The sequence below is a fragment of the Mustelus asterias genome, chromosome 29 (assembly GCF_964213995.1).
Source record: "Mustelus asterias chromosome 29, sMusAst1.hap1.1, whole genome shotgun sequence".
Lineage (NCBI taxonomy): Eukaryota > Metazoa > Chordata > Chondrichthyes > Carcharhiniformes > Triakidae > Mustelus > Mustelus asterias.
In genome coordinates this window covers 4,467,482-4,482,986 of record NC_135829.1, presented here as the reverse complement: position 1 = coordinate 4,482,986, position 15,505 = coordinate 4,467,482, and the positions used below count along the sequence as shown (strand labels likewise).

General features: G+C 54.2%; 1 protein-coding gene across 3 annotated transcripts in view; it reads left to right on the top strand.

The window, feature by feature from the left end:
• LOC144480489 (creatine kinase U-type, mitochondrial-like) overlaps positions 1-15,505 on the top strand; it is a 46,648-nt gene that overhangs the window by 29,466 nt on the left and 1,677 nt on the right. For all 3 annotated transcript variants that reach the window (XM_078199978.1, XM_078199980.1, XM_078199979.1), the window contains 2 exons: positions 7,916-8,039; positions 10,579-10,713. In XM_078199978.1, the coding sequence (XP_078056104.1) occupies positions 7,916-8,039; positions 10,579-10,713 (259 nt within the window). The remainder of the gene's footprint in view (positions 1-7,915; positions 8,040-10,578; positions 10,714-15,505) is intronic.

Below are 15,505 nucleotides of genomic sequence, written 5' to 3'. Positions count from 1 at the left end.
CAATCCCACACTCACATTCCATTCCCATTCCCATCCCAATCAATCCCACACTCACATCCCATTCCCATCCCAATCAATCCCACACTCACATCCCATTCCCATCCCAATCAATCCCACACTCACATTCCATTCCCATTCCCATCCCAATCAATCCCACACTCACATCCCATTCCCATCCCAATCAATCCCACACTCACATCCCATTCCCATCCCAATCAATCCCACACTCACATCCCATTCCCATTCCCATTCAATCCCACACTCACATCCCATTCCCATCCCAATCAATCCCACACTCACATCCCATTCCCATCCCAATCAATCCCACACTCACATCCCATTCCCATTCCCATTCAATCCCACACTCACATCCCATTCCCATCCCAATCAATCCCACACTCACATCCCATTCCCATTCCCATTCCCATCCCGATCAATCCCACACTCACATCCCATTCCCATTACCATCCCGATCAATCCCACACTCACATCCCATTCCCATCCCAATGAATCCCACACTCACATCCCATTCCCATCCCGATCAATCCCACACTCACATCCCATTCCCATTCCCATCCCGACCAATCCCACACTCACATCCCATTCCCATCCCAATCAATCCCACACTCACATCCCATTCCCATCCCAATCAATCCCACACTCACATCCCATTCCCATCCCGATCAATCCCACACTCACATCCCATTCCCATTCCCATCCCGATCAATCCCACACTCACATCCCATTCCTATTCCTATTCCCAGCCTGATAGGCTCCAGTCGGGTGTGATGCCCGGAGCAAAAGAGATCAAAAGATGTTGATGAAAAATAGGAGGACGCTGTGGGGGAGCGGGGTGGACACTGGGGGGTGGAGCAGGGGGAGGGGAGGATGCTGGGATATGTGGAGGGGAGGGGGGTACACTGGAGGGTGGGAAGGGGGAAGGGGGAGGACAGTAGGGATCAATTGAATATTGTAAACTGAGGTTGATGGTTATTTGTTAGCCGAGGCTATGGTTGGGCTACAGAACTGAGACAGGTAGGTGGATGTGGAGGGGTGTGGGATCCGGGCGTTTGGTATCCCAGCAGGAGGGTGGGAGAATGGAGCGGCTCTCGGGCTCAATATTTACCATCCGCCGAGAGTTACAGCGGCAATAGGTTTCTCCTCCCCTGACCTCTGACCCCCAGTTTTCACCCCAACACCCCCACCCACACCCCCCGCCCCACGCTGAATTACTCAGTTCACCTGTTCATGGAAACCTCCGAGCTTTTGTAGCATTTCCTTTTTGTGGCTGTTGTTGCAAAATCACCAGCAAAAATACACCGGGATGACAGAAACCAACCTCGATACTGTCCCCCGCACTGTACCCCGCACTGTCCCCTGCGCTGTACCCCACACTGTACCCCGCACTGTCCCCTGCGCTGTACCCCACACTGTACCCCGCACTGTCACCCATACTGTCCCCCGTACTGTCCCCCGCACTGTCCCCCGCACTGTCCCCCGCACTGTCCCCCGCACTGTACCCCGCACTGTCCCCCGCACTGTCCCCTACACTGTCCCCCACACTGTCCCCCGCGCTGTCCCCCGCGCTGTACCTCGCACTGTCCCCCGCACTGTCCCCCGCACTGTCCCCCGCACTGTCCCCCGCACTGTCCCCCGCACTGTCCCCCGCACTGTCCCCCGCACTGTCCCCCGCACTGTCCCCCACACTGTCCCCCACACTGTCCCCCACACTGTCCCCCACACTGTCCCCCACACTGTCCCCCGCGCTGTACCCCGCACTGTACCCCGCACTGTCCCCCACACTGTCCCCCACACTGTCCCCCACACTGTCCCCCACACTGTCCCCCACACTGTCCCCCACACTGTCCCCCACACTGTACCCCACACTGTACCCCACACTGTACCCCACACTGTCCCCCGCACTGTCCCCCACACTGTCCCCCACGCTGTACCCCGCACTGTCCCCAGTGCTGTATCCCACACTGTCCCCCACACTGTCCCCCACACTGTCCCCCACACTGTCCCCCACACTGTCCCCCACACTGTCCCCCACGCTGTCCCCCACGCTGTCCCCCACGCTGTCCCCCACACTGTCCCCCGCACTGTACCCTGCACTGTCCCCCGCACTGTCCCCCGCACTGTCCCCCGCACTGTACCCTGCACTGTATCCCACACTGTCCCCCACACTGTCTCCCACACTGTCCCCCACACTGTCCCCCACACTGTACCCTACACTGTCCCACACACTGTACCCTACACTGTCCCCCACACTGTACCCTACACTGTCCCCCACACTGTCCCCCGCACTGTCCCCCACACTGTCCCCCACACTGTACCCCACACTGTCCCTCACACTGTACCCTACACTGTCCCCCACACTGTCCCCCGCACTGTCCCCCGCACTGTCCCCCACACTGTACCCTACACTGTCCCCCGCACTGTCCCCCGCACTGTCCCCCACACTGTCCCCCACACTGTCCCCCACACTGTCCCCCACACTGTCCCCCACACTGTACCCCGCACTGTCCCCCGCAATGTCCCCCACACTGTCCCCCACACTGTCCCCCACACTGTCCCCCACACTGTACCCCACACTGTCCCCCACACTGTCCCGCACACTGTACCCTACACTGTCCCCCACACTGTACCCTACACTGTCCCCCACACTGTCCCCCGCACTGTCCCCCGCACTGTCCCCCACACTGTACCCTACACTGTCCCCCGCACTGTCCCCCACACTGTCCCCCACACTGTCCCCCACACTGTCCCCCACACTGTCCCCCACACTGTCCCCCACACTGTACCCCACACTGTCCCCCACACTGTCCCCCACACTGTCCCCCACACTGTACCCTACACTGTCCCCCACACTGTACCCTACACTGTCCCCCACACTGTCCCCCACACTGTCCCCCGCGCTGTCCCCCGCGCTGTCCCCCGCGCTGTCCCCCGCGCTGTCCCCCGCGCTGTCCCCCGCGCTGTCCCCCACACTGTCCCCTACACTGTCCCCCACACTGTACCCTACACTGTCCCCCACACTGTACCCTACACTGTCCCCCACACTGTCCCCCGCACTGTCCCCCACACTGTCCCCCACACTGTCCCCCACACTGTCCCCCACACTGTCCCCCGCGCTGTCCCCCGCGCTGTCCCCCACGCTGTACCCCACGCTGTCCCCCACGCTGTCCCCCACACTGTCCCCCACACTGTCCCCTACACTGTCCCCCACACTGTACCCTACACTGTCCCCCACACTGTACCCTACACTGTCCCCCGCACTGTCCCCCGCACTGTCCCCCACGCTGTCCCCCGCGCTGTCCCCCGCGCTGTCCCCCGCGCTGTCCCCCGCGCTGTCCCCCGCGCTGTCCCCCGCGCTGTCCCCCGCGCTGTCCCCCACGCTGTCCCCCACGCTGTCCCCCGCGCTGTCCCCCGCGCTGTCCCCCGCGCTGTCCCCCGCGCTGTCCCCCACACTGTCCCCCACACTGTCCCCCACGCTGTCCCCCGCGCTGTCCCCCGCGCTGTCCCCCGCGCTGTCCCCCACGCTGTCCCCCACACGGTACCCCGCACTGTACCCTGCACTGTCCCCCGCACTGTCCCCCGCGCTGTCCCCCGCGCTGTCCCCCACACTGTCCCCCACACTGTCCCCCACACTGTACCCTACACTGTCCCCCACGCTGTCCCCCGCGCTGTCCCCCGCACTGTCCCCCGCGCTGTCCCCCGCGCTGTCCCCCACACTGTCCCCCACACTGTCCCCCACACTGTACCTCGCACTGTCCCCCACACTGTCCCCCACACTGTCCCCCACACTGTCCCCCACACTGTCCCCCGCACTGTCCCCCACGCTGTACCCTACACTGTCCCCCACACTGTCCCCCGCACTGTCCCCCACACTGTCCCCCACACTGTCCCCCACACTGTCCCCCGCACTGTCCCCCGCACTGTCCCCCGCACTGTCCCCCACACTGTCCCCCACACTGTCCCCCACGCTGTCCCCCGCGCTGTCCCCCGCGCTGTCCCTCACACTGTCCCCCGCGCTGTCCCCCACGCTGTCCCCCGCGCTGTCCCCCACGCTGTCCCCCGCGCTGTCCCCCGCGCTGTCCCCCGCGCTGTCCCCCGCGCTGTCCCCCGCGCTGTCCCCCGCGCTGTCCCCCGCGCTGTCCCCCGCGCTGTCCCCCACACTGTCCCCCACACTGTCCCCCACACTGTCCCCCGCACTGTCCCCCGCACTGTCCCCCGCACTGTCCCCCACACTGTCCCCCACACTGTCCCCCACACTGTCCCCCACACTGTCCCCCACACTGTCCCCCACGCTGTCCCCCACACTGTCCCCCGCGCTGTCCCCCGCGCTGTCCCCCGCGCTGTACCCCACGCTGTACCCCACGCTGTACCCCGCGCTGTACCCCACGCTGTACCCCACACTGTACCCCATGCTGTACCCTGCGCTGTACCCCGCGCTGTACCCCACACTGTACCCCATGCTGTCCCCCACGCTGTACCCCACACTACCCCGCGCTGTACCCCACACTGTACCCCACGCTGTACCCCGCGCTGTACCCCGCGCTGTACCCTGCACTGTATCCCACACTGTCCCCCGCGCTGTCCCCCACGCTGTCCCCCACGCTGTCCCCCACACTGTACCCCACGCTGTCCCCCACACTGTACGCCACACTGTACCCCACACGGTACCCCGCACTGTACCCCGCACTGTACCCCGCACTGTACCCCGCACTGTACCCTACACTATACCTCACACTTACCCCGCACTGTACCCCACACTGTACCCCACACTGTCCCTCACGCTGTCCCTCACACTGTCCCCCGCACTGTCCCCCACACTGTCCCCCACGCTGTACCCCACGCTGTCCCCCACACTGTACCCCACACTGTACCCCACATGGTACCCCGCACTGTACCCCACACGGTACCCCGCACTGTACCCCGCACTGTACCCCGCACTGTACCCTACACTATACCTCACACTTACCCCGCACTGTACCCCACACTGTACCCCACACTGTCCCCCACGCTGTACCCCACACTGTACCCCACACGGTACCCCGCACTGTACCCCGCACTGTACCCCGCACTGTCCCCCACACTGTACCCTACACTATACCTCACACTTACCCCGCACTGTACCCCACACTGTACCCCGCGCTGTACCCCACACTGTACCCTACACTATACCTCACACTTACCCCGCACTGTACCCCACACTGTACCCCGCGCTGTACCCCGCACTGTACCCCACACTGTACCCCACACTGTACCTCACTGTACCCCACACTGTACCTCACACGGTACCCCGCACTGTCCCCCACACTTTACCCAGAATGACACTCAATTTGGATTTGAATTCTTTATTGTGGGTTAAAACTGCGAATTGGCTGTGATTCGACTGAATATCTATGTTTCAAATCTCACCACAGAGTCCCCAGTCTGACTTTATTCATTTGCATAATCAGTCATCCCAGTTTCCATAGTTACAGGGCACCTTTTCCAGGCAAGATGACAGACTGCAGACTTTTGCAGACCAAGGCTGGTCTGTGGCAGCTCCATTACTGCCCAGGCTGCCGTAGATTAGCGGGGGCTCAGGATTGGGCTGGGAGAGTGGAATCTGTTTGATTTTTTCTCGATGGTAGCCATGATGTGGAGATGCCGGCGTTGGACTGGGGTAAACACAGTAAGAAGTCTCACAACACCAGGTTAAAGTCTAACAGGTTTATTTGGTAGCACGAGCCACTAGCTTTCGGAGCACTGCCCCTTGTGTGAACACAACTCCCACTCACCTGATGAAGGGGCAGCACGCTCCAAAAGCTTGTGTCTTGTGCTACCAAATAAACCTGTTGGACTTTAACCTGGTGTTGTGAGACTTCTTACTGATTTTTTCTCAACATTGAAGAAGCAAGCTGGCTATCGGATATACACCGGCCCAAAAGCCAAAACAACCATTTTCCCAACGCCATGTAGTAAATGTATGTAGCGAGTATGTCACTACAGGGGCTGGCAGCAAGGGAAAGTGAACAGACATTGAATGGGAATTCATGAAGTCTAAACTTTAACAAAGAGTCATAGGGCAGGAGTTTCCGGCCATGCTCATCCCAAAATCGGAAAATCCCGCCCAAGGTCAATGGACCTTTGCATCGTCCCCCCCCCCCCCCCTCCTCCTGCCACCCCACCCGCTAGGATTCCTGTGGCGAGCAGGATGAAAAAATTCCACCCATGGCGTCAAACAGTTCAGAAGAGGCCCTTCGGCCCATCGAGTCAGCACCAACAAAACTACACTAAATCTCTTCATAGATGCTCTTAGCACCTTTCCTAGTCTTTATCATCACGCACAGTGGCACAGTGGTTAGCACTGCTGCCTCACAGCGCCAGGGACCTGGGTTCGATTCCTGGCTTGGGTCACTGTCTGTGTGGAGTTTGCACGTTCTCCCCGTGTCTGCGTGGGTTTCCTCCGGGTGCTCCGGTTTCCTCCCACAGTCCAAAAATGTGCAGGTTAGGATGCATTGGCCATGCTAAATTCTCCCTCAGTGTACCCGAACAGGCGCCGGAATGTGGCGACTCAGGCATTTTCACAGTAACTTCATTGCAGTGTTAATGTAAGCCTACTTGTGATTAATAAATAAGCTTTAACTTTACCTTTGTCCTAATACAACCCCCACAAACCCCTCCCCCACCTCCATAGTATAAATCTTGTCCTATTTTCTTTGTCTTTAGCTCTGATGGTCATCCAGACTCAAAACGTTGGCTCTGTTCTCTCTCCACAGATGCTGTCAGACCTGCTGAGATTTTCCAGCATTATCTGTTTTTTTTAACACTAAATCTAGGATTTACCAACGAACCTCAAAGGGAGATATCTGTGTAGACGGCCAAAATCTTGGCCAAAGACGTTGGTTTTAAGGATCATCTTAAAGGAGAAAAGAGAGATAGGGAGGTTGAGGGAGGGGGATTCGAGAGTTTAGGGCCCAGGCAGCTAAAATTGGGTGTTCAAGAGGTCAAAAATAGAGGAGCACCGGTATCTCGGAGGAGCCAGAGGAGGTTACGGAGATGAGGAGGGATTGGGTCATGGAGATTTTAAAACAAGGATAAGAATTTTAACCTCACGTCATTTCTCGACCGGGAGCCAGTATGTGTTGGTGAGGAACGCGGTGATGGGTGAACTCTCTCTGAGTGGGAGCAGGGATTTGGACAAGGGGAGGGCAGCTAGGAGGGGCGTTATGATAGTGAAGTCTGGAAGTAACAAAGGTCTTGGTGAGAGTTTCAACAGGAGATGTCTGAGGGAGAATGTCATCTAGAAAGGCCCCCAACCCCATCACTCCCCACTCTGCAGCGTCCATTTGTTTTTCATTGTCTGGAACTTCCTCTGGACCCTCTCCAAGGCCAGCACGTTCTTCCTTAGATACGGGGCCCAAAATTGCTCACAATACTCCAAATGGGGTCTAAGCAGAGCCTGGGCTTGGCGAGGTGGCCGAGGGGTTAAGGCGGCTAATCCATTGTGCTTTGTACACATGGGTTTGAATCCCATATTCATCGATTCTTTATCCATTGTTAGGGGTGGCACGGTGGCACAGTGGTTAGCACTGCTGCCTCACAGCACCAGGGACCCGGGTTCGATTCCCGGCTTGGGTCACTGTCTGTGTGGAGTCTGCACGTTCTCCCCATGTCTGCGTGGGTTTCCTCCGGGTGCTCCAGTTTCCTCCCACAGTCTGAAAGACATGCGGGTTAGGTTGATTGGCCATGATAAATTGACCCCAGTTTCAGGGGGATTTACAGGGTAAGTGTGTGGGGTTTACGGGGATAGGGTCTGGTTGGGATTGTGGTCGGTGCAGACCTCGATGGACCGAATGGCCTCCTCCTGCGCTGTAGGGATTCTAGGATCCTATGAGCTGTTGTGTTTGTGTTTGCTCTACAGGCACAACAATGAGAAGACTTTCTTAATCTGGGTGAATGAGGAGGACCACACACGGATCATTTCCATGGAGAAGGGAGGCAACATGAAGCGAGTGTTTGAGAAATTCTGCCGCGGTCTCAAAGAGGTAAATTGTTCCAGCAACAACCCATCCACCAGAACCCCCTGTCCACTCTCGTAGAATCATACAGTACAGGAGGAGGCCATTCAGCCCAATCTGCCTGTACTGGCTCTTTAAAAGATTTGATTTATTATTGTCACATGTATTAACATACAGTGAAAGATATTTTTTCTAGCGCGCCATACAGACAGAGCATACCGTTCATAGAGAACAAAAAGAGAGGGTGCAGAATGTAGTGTTATAGTCATAGCTAGGGAGTAGAGAAAGATCAACTTAATGTGAGGTAGGTCTATTCAAAAGTCTGACGGCAGCAGGGAAGAAGCTGTTCTTGAGTCGGTTGGTACGTGACCTCAGACTTTTGTATCTTTTTCCCGAGGGAAGAAGATGGAAGAGAGAATGTCCGGGGTGGGGTCCTTAATTATGCTGGCTGCTTTGCCAGGACAGCGGGAAGTGGAGACAGAGTCAATGGATGGGAGGCTGGTTTGAGTGATGGATTGGGCTACATTCACGACTGCTCCCACCCTCTCTCCACACAGCCCTACCATTGTTCAAGCACCTATCCTTGGGGATAGACACTTGGGGCGGCATGGTGACACAGTTGTTAGCAATGCTGCCTCCCGGCTTGGGTGACTGTCTGTGTGGAGTCTGCACGTTCTCCCCGTGTCTGCGTGGGTTTCCTCCGGGTGCTCCGGTTTCCTCCCACACTCCAAAGATGTGCTGGTTAGGTGGATTGGCCATGTTAAATCGCCCCTTAGCGTCTGGGGGATTAGCTAGGGTAAATGCATGGGGTTATGGGGATAGGGCCTGGGTGAGATTGTGGTCGGTGCAGACTCGATGGGCTGAATGGTCTCCTTCTACACTAGGATTCTATGATTCTATCTAATTTCGATAGAGTAAATAGGGAGTAACTAATTGCAGAGGAAACAGGTTTGAGATCATTGACAGAGAGAAGGTTTGTTAATGCGATGAGTTGTTCTGATGTGAAAGGACAGTGGAATCAGATTCAATAATAATTTTTGCCAGGGGAATTTGCAGAGCTTTGGGGAAAGAGCCAGAGAGGTGAGAGTAATCGGCTAATTAAAGTTTGTTGTGCTGACGCAAACACAGTGACCGCCTTCTGTGCTGTGAGATTCACTCCAACGGTTGAGCTGTAATTTTCTATTGTTCTATAGGTCAGTGGGACTAGGCATAAAATGGTTCGGCACAGACAAGAAGGGCCAAAAGGCCTGTTTCTGAGCTGTAATTTTCTATGGTTCTATGGTTCCAGATCGCTTCGCTTTCAGAAGTTGTTCTTTGTTTTGAACACTTCCTCTTCAGCTTTCTCCCCCACCCCCTCCCCCTTTTCAGCGGCAGAATCCAGATTTCCAGTCCGTCCTGTCTTTTGTACGCCTCATTGCTGCTCTGGCCAGGGCGAGGAGAGGGGAGGGAGATGGAGCAATCCACTTTCCGCAACCTCCCTTGAATTTAAATGGGAGGCAAGCTGTTCCAATCAAAGTTCGCTCTGTGCAACCATGAATGAGAACTCCATTCACTGAACCCCCCCTCCTATACAAACTCTGCCTGCCATTAATCCCAGCGCTTCACAATAAGGACCTTTCCATCACCTACTTTTGTGAACACTGGGGGGCAACAGCGGTGAGGATAGACCGTGCATTGTGGGATCTTCACGCAGGTCAGGGGTCGGTGTCCAGATCAACAGTGTGCTTTTTGTAATGAATTCATCAGCATGGCCTAGTCTCCCTTCCAACTAAAGTAGAACAAATGTTACTCAGGGTGGCACGGCGGCACAGTGGTTAGCACTGCTGCCTCACAGCGCCAGGGACCCGGGTTCGATTCCCGGCTTGGGTCACTGTCTGCGTGGAGTTTGCACGTTCTCCTCGTGTCTGCATGGGTTTCCTCCGGGTGCTCCGGTTTCCTCCCACACTCCGAAGATGAGCGGGTTAGGTTGATTGGCTATGCTAAATTGTCCCTTAGTGTCCCGGGATGCATAGGTTAGAGGGATCAATGGGGTAAATATGTGGGATTACGGGGATAGGGCCTGGATGACTTGTTGGTGCAGACTCGATGGGCCGAGTGGCCTCCTTTCTGCATTGTAGGGTTTCTATGAGTTCACTGCCTCAGTATTGCATCAGACTTGCTCCCAGATTATCACTCAAGCCCCTGATGTGGGGTTTAAGATGCAAATCGTGTCCCAGAGATGAGGATAGTTACTGACTAAGCAGAATTGAAACATTATTCTTGCTTGTCTTTGAACAATTACCATTTAGGAAAGATTAACATTTGACCACTGATGGTGAGATCGTGGAACATTCACTACCATCTGATACATTTAAGGGAAAGCTCGATAAATGAACGAGTGAAAGAAATAGAAAGATAATCTGATGGGGTAAGGCACGGAGAATAAACACCAGCACCAACCCATCGGGCCGAATGTCCTGCTTCCATGTTGTACATTCAATGTAATTCTGTGTGTCCATTCATTCTTCCCAACTCTGGGACAACTGGATACTAACGCTAAGCTTTGATGCGGACAATGTTTTTCCAGGTTGAGAGATTGATCGCTGAGAAAGGCTGGGAATTTATGTGGAACGAGAAACTGGGATACATCCTGGCATGTCCATCAAACCTGGGCACTGGACTCCGAGCTGGGGTACACATCAAACTACCCATGCTTAGCAAGGTACCATCTCAATCTTATTGACCAGGTATAATGGATATCAAAACTCTGAACAGCGTTTAACACTGAAAGACACGCGTTAAAAGCACAGTAAGCTCGAAAACAACGTTGGAAACACTCAGAGTATCGCTGAAGGGGAAAAGGAGACTAGCCTTTCTCTTCCAGATACTGATAGAGCTCTGTATGAAATTCAGTAACATTCAACGATTACACAAAGGATTCATGCTGACAAGGAATTAAACTGAGGCTGGTGTGGCCAATTGTGAAAATGGAACAAGATTGAACGGAACCTGACTTGAAAAGTAACAGATATAGGCAATGACAACAGTGACACCATAGAAGGCGACGCTGGGATCAAGGCTAAGATGCGGACAATGTGGAGAGAGCTTGAGTTTTAACCCATACTGTACCTGTCCTGGGAGTGTTTGATGGGGACAGTGTAGAGGGAGCTTTACTCTGTATCTAACCCCGTGCTGTACCTGTCCTGGGAGTGTTTGATGGGGACAGTGTAGAGGGAGCTTTACTCTGTATCTAACCCCGTGCTGTACCTGTCCTGGGAGTGTTTGATGGGGACAGTGTAGAGGGAGCTTTACTCTGTATCTAACCCTGTGCTGTACCTGTCCTGGGAGTGTTTGATGGGGGACAGTGTAGAGGGAGCTTTACTCTGTATCTAACCCCGTGCTGTACCTGTCCTGGGAGTGTTTGATGGGGACAGTGTGGAGGGAGCTTTACTCTGTATCTAACCCCGTGCTGTACCTGTCCTGGGAGTGTTTGATGGGGGACAGTGTAGAGGGAGCTTTACTCTGTATCTAACCCCGTGCTGTACCTGTCCTGGGAGTGTTTGATGGGGACAGTGTGGAGGGAGCTTTACTCTGTATCTAACCCCGTGCTGTACCTGTCCTGGGAGTGTTTGATGGGGACAGTGTAGAGGGAGCTTTACTCTGTATCTAACCCCGTGCTGTACCTGTCCTGGGAGTGTTTGATGGGGACAGTGTGGAGGGAGCTTTACTCTGTATCTAACCCCGTGCTGTACCTGTCCTGGGAGTGTTTGATGGGGACGGTGTAGAGGGAGCTTTACTCTGTATCTAACCCCGTGCTGTACCTGTCCTGGGAGTGTTTGATGGGGGACAGTGTAGAGGGAGCTTTACTCTGTATCTAACCCCGTGCTGTACCTGTCCTGGGAGTGTTTGATGGGGGACAGTGTAGAGGGAGCTTTACTCTGTATCTAACCCCGTGCTGTACCTGTCCTGGGAGTGTTTGATGGGGACAGTGTGGAGGGAGCTTTACTCTGTATCTAACCCCGTGCTGTACCTGTCCTGGGAGTGTTTGATGGGGACAGTGTAGAGGGAGCTTTACTCTGTATCTAACCCCGTGCTGTACCTGTCCTGGGAGTGTTTGATGGGGACAGTGTGGAGGGAGCTTTACTCTGTATCTAACCCCGTGCTGTACCTGTCCTGGGAGTGTTTGATGGGGACGGTGTAGAGGGAGCTTTACTCTGTATCTAACCCCGTGCTGTACCTGTCCTGGGAGTGTTTGATGGGGGACAGTGTAGAGGGAGCTTTACTCTGTATCTAACCCCGTGCTGTACCTGTCCTGGGAGTGTTTGATGGGGGACAGTGTAGAGGGAGCTTTACTCTGTATCTAACCCCGTGCTGTACCTGTCCTGGGAGTGTTTGATGGGGACAGTGTGGAGGGAGCTTTACTCTGTATCTAACCCCGTGCTGTACCTGTCCTGGGAGTGTTTGATGGGGACGGTGTAGAGGGAGCTTTACTCTGTATCTAACCCCGTGCTGTACCTGTCCTGGGAGTGTTTGATGGGGGACAGTGTAGAGGGAGCTTTACTCTGTATCTAACCCCGTGCTGTACCTGTCCTGGGAGTGTTTGATGGGGACGGTGTAGAGGGAGCTTTACTCTGTATCTAACCCCGTGCTGTACCTGTCCTGGGAGTGTTTGATGGGGGACAGTGTAGAGGGAGCTTTACTCTGTATCTAACCCCGTGCTGTACCTGTCCTGGGAGTGTTTGATGGGGACGGTGTAGAGGGAGCATTACTCTGTATCTAACCCCGTGCTGTACCTGTCCTGGGAGTGTTTGATGGGGGACAGTGTAGAGGGAGCTTTACTCTGTATCTAACCCCGTGCGGTCCTTGTCCTGGGAGTGTTTGATGGGGACAGTGTAGAGGGAGCTTTACTCTGTATCCAACCCCGTGCTGTACCTGTCCTGGGAGTGTTTGATGGGGACAGTGTAGAGGGAGCTTTACTCTGTATCTAACCCCGTGCTGTACCTGTCCTGGGAGTGTTTGATGGGGGACAGTGTAGAGGGAGCTTTACTCTGTATCTAACCCCGTGCGGTCCTTGTCCTGGGAGTGTTTGATGGGGACAGTGTAGAGGGAGCTTTATTCTGTATCTAACCCCGTGCTGTACCTGTCCTGGGAGTGTTTGATGGGGACAGTGTAGAGGGAGCTTTACTCTGTATCTAACCCTGTGCTGTACCTGTCCTGGGAGTATTTGTTGGGGACAGTGTAGAGGGAGCTTTACTCTGTATCTAACCCCGTGCTGTACCTGTCCTGGGAGTGTTTGATGGGGGACAGTGTAGAGGGAGCTTTACTCTGTATCTAACCCTGTGCTGTACCTGTCCTGGGAGTGTTTGATGGGGGACAGTGTAGAGGGAGCTTTACTCTGTATCTAACCCTGTGCTGTACCTGTCCTGGGAGTATTTGTTGGGGACAGTGCAGAGGGAGCTTTACTCTGTATCTAACCCCACATCGTATTTACCTGGGAGTTGCTATACGGCTCCTGCTCCTGTTAGTGAGGCCTCTTGCTGTAATAAACACACGAACCATGGGGAAAAACAAACTCTGAGAATCTGAAGGACTCACGGGGCCACACATCGTTCATTAACACCCTTCAATTTTTCCAGTTAACCAATTATCCGCATGAATAAGGAAGTAAGTAGCTGCTGTGACTGAGATACAGGGAGTTTAGTTGGAATAAAGAGGAATAATCATCTCTGTGTAATTGCCTTATCTAAAACTACCTGAGGCCTTACTCAGCTGACTCATGCCTTTGTGTGTTGTGGGAATGAGCTACGTTGATTGTGAATGGGGAAGGAATCGAAGTGAAAGGAAGCCAGTTCTTTGTTTCTTTTGGGTTAGAAGAATCTGTTCGCTTTCTGATTGGTGCAGTAAGTAGTCTCACAACATCTGGTTTATTTGGTAGCACGAGCTTTCGGAGCGCCGCTCCTTCATCAGGTGAGTGTAGGATTTGTTTCACAAGCAGGGCATATACAGACACAAACTCAATTACAAGATAATGGTTGGAATGAGAGTCTTAAGAGGTAATCAAGTCTTTACAGGTGGAGGTAGTGTGAGTGGAGAGAGGGTTAAGCACAGGTTAAAGAGGTGTGTATTGTCTCCAGCCAGGACGGTCAGTGAGATTTTGCAAGCCCAGGCAAGTCATGGGGGGATTACAGATAGTGTGACATGAATCCAAGATCCCGGTTGAGGCCGTCCTCATGTGTGCGGGACTTGGCTATCAGTTTCTGCTCAGTGACTCTGCACTGTCGTGTGTCATGAAGGCCGCCTTGGAGAACGCTTACGCAAAGATCAGAGGCTGATTGCCCGTGACCGCTCAAGTGTTCCCCAACAGGAAGGGAACACTCCTGCCTGGTGATTGTCGAGCGGTGTCTATTCATCCGTTGTCGTAGCATCTGCATGGTCTCCCCAATGTACCATGCCTCAGGACATCCTTTCCTGCAGCGTATCAGGTAGACAATGTTGGCCGAGTCACTATCCGTAACCCCCACGACTTGCCTGGGCTTGCAAAATCTCACCTACTGTCCTGGCTGGAGACAATTCACATCTCTTTAACCTGTGCTTAACCCTCTCTCCACTCACATTGTCTGTACCTGTGAAGACTTGATTACATAGAACATAGAACAGTACAGCACAGAACAGGCCCTTCGGCCCACGATGTTGTGCCGAGCTTTATCTGAAACCAAGATCAAGCTATCCCACTCCCTATCATCCAGGTGTGCTCCATGTGCCTATCCAATAACCGCTTAAATGTTCCTAAAGTGTCTGACTCCACTATCACTGCAGGCAGTCCATTCCACATCCCAACCACTCTCTGCGTAAAGAACCTACCTCTGATATCCTTCCTATATCTCCCACCACGAACCCTATAGTTATGCCCCCTTGTAATAGCTCCATCCACCCGAGGAAATAGTCTTTGAACGTTCACTCTATCTATCCCCTTCATCATTTTATAAACCTCTATTAAGTCTCCCCTCAGACTCCTCCGCTCCAGAGAGAACAGCCCTAGCTCCCTCAACCTTTCCTCATAAGACCTACCCTCCAAACCAGGCAGCATCCTGGTAAATCTCCTCTGCACTCTTTCCAGCGCTTCCACATCCTTCTTATAGTGAGGTGACCAGAACTGCACACAATATTCCAAATGTGGTCTCACCAAGGTCCTATACAGTTGCAGCATAACCCCACGGCTCTTAAACTCCAACACCCTGTTAATAAAAGCTAACACACTATAGGCCTTCTTCACAGCTCTATCCTGTTGCCTGTTGAGACTCGCATTCCAATCATTATCTTGTAATTGAGTTTGTGTCTGTATATGCCCTGTTTGTGAAACAAATCCAACACTCACCTGATGAAGGAGCAGCACTCCGAAAGCTCGTGCTACCAAATAAACCTGTTGGACTTTAACCTGGTGTTGTGAGACTACTTACTGTGTTTACCCCAGTTCAACGCCGGCACCTCCACATCATTTCTGATTGGTGGTGAGA